We start from the raw sequence: 7164 nt of genomic DNA, 5'->3' as shown, positions 1-7164 counted from the left end.
TGCTGATGAGTTGCTTCAGTTGTGTCCGACTCTGTGTCACCCCATAGGCAGCAGCCCACCAGGCTCCCCCGTCCCTGGGATTCTCCAAGTAAGAACACTGGAGTGGGTTGCCATTTCCTTCTCCAATGCATGAAAGTGAAAAGTAAAAGTGAAGTCGCTCAGTTGTGTCCGACTCCTAGCGACCCCATGGACTGCAGCACACCAGGCTCCTCCGTCCATGAGATTTTCCAGGCAAGAGTACTGGAGTGGGGTGCCATTGCCTTCTCCAAATCTACGGGGCCTCAAAGTGTGAACTGGGCTTCCCTAGTGGCGTAGTGGTAAAGAATCTCTCTGCAATGCAGGAGCCATGGTAAGAATTGTGGGTTTGATCCCTGGGTTGGGAAGATCCCCTGGAGGAGGAAATAGCAACCCTCTCCAGTATTCTTGCCTGGAGAATACCATGGACAGAGGAGCCTGGTGGGCTATAGTCCATAAGTCCCTAAAGAATCGGACATGACTTAGCTACTAAACAACAACAAAATGTGAATTAGCTGTTACTGAGCTCAAGAAGACTCTAAGAGATGGGACACAGGAATAACTCATCATGAGAGAGGGGAGTTAGGAGAAGAGGAAAGTTTCCTTTGCTTTGCAGAAACTTTTCAGTTTAATTAGATCCCATTTGTTTATTTTTGTTTTTATTTTCATTACTCTAGGAGGTGGATTGAAATTATGTCAAAGTAATCTGCCTATGCTTTCCTCTAAGAGTTTTATAGTGTCCGGGCTTACATTTAGGTCTTTAATCCATTTTGAATTTATTTTTGTGCATGGTTTTAAAAAGTATTCTAATTTCATTCATTTACATGTAGCTGTCCAGTTTTCCTAGTGCCACTTATTGAAGAGATGCATTTTATTTTTAATAAATAATTTTTTATTATTTACTTATTACTTTTACTAATACTTTAAATTATTTACTTATTACTTTTTTTGCCTATTTAGTCAGATATATTCTATCTTATCTTTTCCAAAAGAATGTCAGAGCCTTGAGGGTAAGGATTTATACATTTAGTTATCTCCCATAGGGAGATATTAAATGTAATTGTTAAAAATCCAGGCTTGGAGTTAAATGGACTTAGATTTCACATGACCTTTGTAACATTTAGTAAACTACTTCATTTCTAAAATGGGAGTGATAAGACTTAGTTCATAGGATTTGGGGGAGAATGAAACTAAAGTATTATACATAAAATGCTTTGACATATGGCGTGGTGAGGTCAGCATATAAGTGCTAATAGAGGAAGGCTGTTGGGGATACACACACAATAAGTGCTCAATAAATGTAAGTTATTAGTTTTTCATTTTACTGAGTGGATGTTAATTGGACAAATAATGTTTCTAAAATCCCAATCAAATATTCTCCTTGGTATAAGCAAAAGTTCCTTATTTTAAGAGTTAATTTTTAAGGCTGTGGTCCTGAGGGAACCTCTGGATTTCTACCAGTACCTCTAATCAGGTCCCCAGATCTCTAAATCCAGGATAAAACCGGCTCAGTCTCCTGTCACTGCCTGGCACTGATTACAGGCAATGATATGGTATCCCATCTGAAAGATGGAGAAAAGCCTCCGGGCAGTCTCAGTCAGATATCACGTCAGGAAAATTTTGAAGTCAGTCCAACCTCTGATCCCCCACACAGAACAGAGAGTTAAGGGGTAACTCTTAATTCGTTCTCCTGTGTTAGCACTACACCATTTGTCTGTTTGAACGACGGAGGGCAGGAGTTGGACTGAGAGGGACAGCGGATGAAACTGCAGGCTGAAAGAGGTGAGTGAGTAAATCTGGGCTGAACTTTTCCTAAGTCCCCACCCTCGGGTAGTAAAGGCTTTGGGAAGGACCATCTCCCATTTCTGGTCTTCCCTGGTGGCTCCGTGGTAAGAATCTGCCTGTCAGTGCAGGAGATGCAGGTTCAGTCCCTGGGCCGGGAAGATCCCCTGGAGAAGGAAATGACAATCCACTCCAGTATTCTTGCTTGGGAAATCCCATGGACAGAGAAGCCTGGCAGGGAAATCCCACGGGGTCACGAGAGTTGGACATGACTTAGTGACTGGGCATGCACCCACGCACCTCCTACCTCTAGTCTGTCCACGTTGACCATGAGGTGGACACTGGCATGGTTGGACTGGCTCCATCCTTTCAGAGGGCTCTTGCCAGAAAATGACCTCAGTTACTGTAAACCTGAGCAGACTGGAGTTGGAAGGGCATGATAAATAGACTGAAGTTTACTGAAGTAAAGATCTGGGAGATTCTTCAGTGCATCCTTGGGTCCTTTCTTCCTAGCAGCAGTGGCCGTCCTCTTAGAGACAGGTTCGTCCTCCAAAGGGCAGAGCCACTAGGGGCTCATGAGAACAAGACCCATAGCTTCTGGAAAGCCCTTTCTCCTGAAGTCCAAAATATCCAAATCAAAGTGTTAGTTGCTCAGTCGTGTTTGACTCTTTGAGCTCCCAAGGACTGCAGCCCACCAGGCTCTTCTGTCAATGGGATTCAAAAATACCCAAGTGTGCCTCTAATTCCAAAGAGGGGGAGGTGACGGGGAGGGCAGCACTGCTCTCTCTCCTTCTGTCTCTAAGTGACCCTTTTCCTTTGTTTCCACAGAATGCCTGAAATGAGAATGGTAGCTGAGAACTCTTCTGGGACACAGTTCATCCTCGCAGGCTTAACCAGCCAGCCAGAACTCCAGATCCCCTTCTTCTTCCTATTTCTAGGTTTTTACATGGTCACTGTGGTGGGGAACCTGGGCTTGATAACCCTGATTGGACTCAACTCTCACCTGCACACCCCCATGTACTTTTTCCTCTATAACTTATCCTTCATAGATTTCTGCTATTCCACTGTTATCACTCCCAAAATGCTGATGAGTTTTGTCTCAAAGAAGAACATCATCTCCTACGCAGGGTGTATGACTCAGCTCTTCTTCTTTCTTTTCTTTGTCATCTCTGAGTCCTTCATCCTGTCAGCGATGGCATGTGACCGCTATGTTGCCATCTGTAAGCCACTGGTGTACATGGCCACCATGTCTCCCCAGATCTGTTTACTTCTTTTGTTGGGTGTCTATGTGATGGGGTTTGTTGGGGCCATGGCCCACACAGCGTGCATGGTGCGACTGACCTTCTGTGCCAACAATCTTGTTGACCACTACATGTGTGACATCCTTCCTCTTCTTGAGCTCTCTTGCACCAGCACCTATGTAAATGAGCTGGTGGTTTTCATTGTTGTGGGCATCGATATTGGTGTGCCCACAGTTACCATCTTCATTTCTTATGCCCTTATCCTCTCTAGCATTCTCCATATTCATTCCACCGAGGGCAGGTCCAAAGCGTTCAGCACCTGTAGCTCCCACATTATTGCAGTTTCTCTTTTCTTTGGGTCGGGGGCATTCATGTACCTCAAACCATCTTCTCTTTTACCCATGAACCAGGGGAAAGTGTCCTCCTTGTTCTATACCATTGTGGTACCCATGCTCAACCCCTTAATCTATAGCCTGAGGAATAAGGATGTCAAAAGTGCTCTGAAGAAAACGTTAAGCAAAATATTGTTCTCCTGAGAAGGGGGCAATATTTAGGAAAGGGACATTTTTCCTTCCATAGATGATTCAAGTTCCATTGATTACATGGAGGAAATTTTAACTCTTTCTCAACAAGTTTGTCTTTCCCCTTTTGAGTGACCTTTAACTTAAGAAGATTGTTAAAACTAGAGGATACTCACAGTTAGTGGGCCTTAAGGATCATTTGAGCTTCCCTGATGGTTCAAACAGCAAAGAATCTGCCTGCAACTCAGGAGACCTGGGTTTGATCCCTGGGTCAGGAAGATCCCCTGGAGAAGGGAATGGATACCCATGTGTTTTGTCTGGAGAATTCCATGGACAGAGGAGCCTGGAGGGCTACAGTTCCTGAGGTTGCAAAGAGTCAACACGACTGAGTGACTAAAACTTTCATTTTTCACTTTCAAGAATTATTTAGTTGTCTTATTTCTGAGAACAGATTCAGGCTTAGGTAACTTCCCCAAGGTCACTCAGCAACTCAGCAGCTGAACTGTGACTAGAATCCAGGCTCTTGCTTTTTAATACTGATTTCTTTCCATTACTGTTCACTTTCTTCCTCCTTCAGCTGCCTTAGAAGGTTTCATTTCAAGTGTGAGTTGGTCTAGGACATGAAAGTCTGGTTTTGTCTACAGAAATTTCAGGCAACTTTTCAAGGGCTAATTTTAAATATCACATTTTCACATGAAGGTAGGAGGTATAACACTTTGTTGAGATGGTCTTGGCTGAATGACCAGACAGATTCTTGAAGAATTCTGCACAGTGTGTGGGGAAGTGTGCTAGAGCCCGGACAGCAGCACACGTGGTACCTCCTGAGATAGCGATGTGGAGCTTTGGCCACTTGGACTTCAGTGGATTTGGCCAGAGTGCATGAAAGACCTCAAAGAATATGTCAGCGTTACACAGGACAGGATTTGGGAAATATTTCACACACAATCATTTCCTTGTTTTCAAATTGTGCTTTTAAAGCAAGAGTGGAGAAATCTGCCACTCAAGGTGGTCAGCTGAGGATTTGGAGACTATTTCAGAACCATAGAAAACCTAGTGTTATCCAGTCAACACCACGCGGCAGAAAGTGACAGAGGAAATGGTCACTGATTGTTATGGTACTGCTTGCATTTTTTGTGTGTGACCCTTTAGATCAACTTTCTGGTACCTTACTCCAAGCCCTGGGAGGCATTCTTTAACAGTTCCATCACTGGGCTCTGTGGCCTCTGGTTTCTGGTTGGGTTAGGCAGGTTCTCTTTCATCAGCAGAGAAAATCAGAAGGTGAGAGGAGTGTGATATTTGTAATATTTATTTCCTAGAATTTCTTCCAGCTGGCTACAGTGTCAGGAACTGAGTGCCCTGTTTCCAACTTGGTTACAGTAACTGTTCCCTCCTCTGTCTCTTCATGCCAATGGGCTACAGTCTCTCCTGGCTGTTGCTAGTCTGGGGAGCTCTATCTCCCTTTGGTGGTGTCTCCAAATCACCTTTTGTGTATACCCCTGCAAATAGTTTCCTTGTTATATTTTTCAGCTACTTTGTTTTCTGCTGGGACCCTAGCTAACACACCTTACAGTAAAGGGTGGAAGTACAGCCTAAGTTTGTACATCCATAGCCTGATGTTTCTACGTATAAGGGGTAGGGTTGCCTTTTGTTTTAAAAGAAAATTGTAGGGGATAAATTTTTTTTTTGAAGCAACAATACATGAAATGCAATGATAATAATTTTGATTTATGAGAGTCTCTTTAGGAAAAGTTTCTTCTATATGGAAAAATGAAGTTTGGATGGAGGTATAGCTTTGCCTGTTGGATTGCACAGATCAATAGGGGTGAGTTCAAAAGTATGAGAGCAAAATGAGAGATCTGTGCTTTACACAACATAGAACAGATGGATGGACAGTACGGAAGCTGGGTGACTGGGATAGGTGAGAGGAAGAGAGTAGCATAAAGACCTAGAAAAATCAGAGACTAGGGAACTGGAAGGTAGAATCAAATTTGGACCCTAGCTTTTACTCGCAGTCTTCACCAAGTTACTTGATGTCTCTGAGCAAATGTTTTCACAGGATTATTCAGAGAATTAAATTGCAAATGCTCAGCAAACTTCATCTCCATTCCTGCTAGATCCTTTTCTCTTAGCATCAGTACTTCCACTAATCTATTGTGTGACCTTGAGATAATCGCTCCATCTTTCTGGGCTCATGCTTACTTACATGAAAAATGATTATGCTAGATCAGATTATTTCTACATTCTATTCACTATATATATTTATTTGTATATTAAATGCATAGTACAGGTTCATGATGTTTACTAGTATTACCAAAAAATGATCAGTGAAAGGGCATCTGATCCTTTCTCATCCTTTCGTAGCCTCCCTTGGGGCCATAACTGTTGCTTGTGAATTGTATGTATTTTTGACAGTCTTTGCACATACATACACACAATGTTGTCTTTATTTTCAGAGTCTATGAGCAGTTGCTTTAAACAGATGAAAATTAATTAGAAGAGGAGGGAATAAGGAATTCTTATTGGATAAATAAATGAATAAAAAGGTAGAAAAGATGTATGTGAAGGGTCACGGGTAGCCAAAAAAAGGGAGAGAGAAAGGAACACTGTGAAAGCAAGAAACACCATCTCCAGCTACAAAAGTTTGTTTCTCAAAACAGAGCTCACAGCCAGAATTTTTTTTTCTGATCTCTTGCTTTCAATTTTGTTTTTATAATTGTGCAAAATTCTACCATATGGATGTATTATATCCAGTGAACATTTTTCTACTGCTGTATGTTATTTTCATATTTCCAAATTATAAATAATGCTCAACAACATTAAATAAATCTGAGTCTCCCCATTAAAATATATTCTTAGACAAGGAATTATTGAATCACACAAGATTCTTGAACTTTATTGCAAAATCCCTTTTTGAAAATTCAATTTCAAGCTACACTCTAGCAGCATACACACATCTCCACTGTCCACTTTGGCCCAATTCTGTACTGATGAGGGTGGCATTCATGAAAACTTATCACCTTTAATTTTGGTGGTGGTGTTTGTATTATCGTCTCTTCCTTCTATATCTTTTCTTTCCTCTACTTCATAAAGTATTTGTGGTGCCTGAATGGGTAAAGAAAAGAGGGAGAAAATTGAAAATGTTTTCTCTTTCCTTTTCCTTCCTTATACATTCTTTTAATTTCTTAAATGGCTCTTTCTTGGTTTAATCATATTGCTGGTAATCTTTTTAATCCTAGGACAGGAAGGTACTCTGGAGCCTTCCAGTCTGTGACTACCTACTGTGAGGTGTCTTTCTGGAATACCTTTCTCCTGCCCTGGTTCATTTTTGTGCCTCTGCTCATGATGCTTGCAATGTAAAGTCCTTGTCACTTTCTTTTCTGTATCTATCCCTACCACAAATTAGACTGTGTAGTTTTGTGTAAGCAGAGTTCTTGGTGTCTGTTTTGAGACATTCCCCACACCAAGCACAGTACCCAGCACATGCACAGTGGAGATTAAACAAGTATCTGTTGGATGCAAGATTGGATCATCTAGCAGTTTTAGCAGCTGACTTACCAAAGGGGTTTCCCTGTTCTGTCTTCTGGCAACACATCTCTTTCAGCACA

At 41.9% G+C, this 7164-nt stretch overlaps 1 protein-coding gene across 1 annotated transcript; it reads left to right on the top strand.

Moving 5' to 3' along the window:
• The first annotated feature begins 2626 nt into the window (after positions 1-2626).
• LOC104980749 (olfactory receptor 145) lies at positions 2627-3574 on the top strand. Its single transcript, XM_010829522.1, has one exon. It carries the CDS (start codon positions 2627-2629, stop codon positions 3572-3574), a length of 948 nt encoding a protein of 315 aa, XP_010827824.1.
• Positions 3575-7164: the final 3590 nt, after the last annotated feature.

The sequence above is a fragment of the Bison bison genome, unplaced genomic scaffold (genome assembly GCF_000754665.1).
Source record: "Bison bison bison isolate TAMUID 2011002044 unplaced genomic scaffold, Bison_UMD1.0 scf7180017864506, whole genome shotgun sequence".
Classification (NCBI taxonomy): domain Eukaryota; kingdom Metazoa; phylum Chordata; class Mammalia; order Artiodactyla; family Bovidae; genus Bison; species Bison bison.
This window is presented reverse-complemented; position numbering and strand designations above follow the sequence as displayed.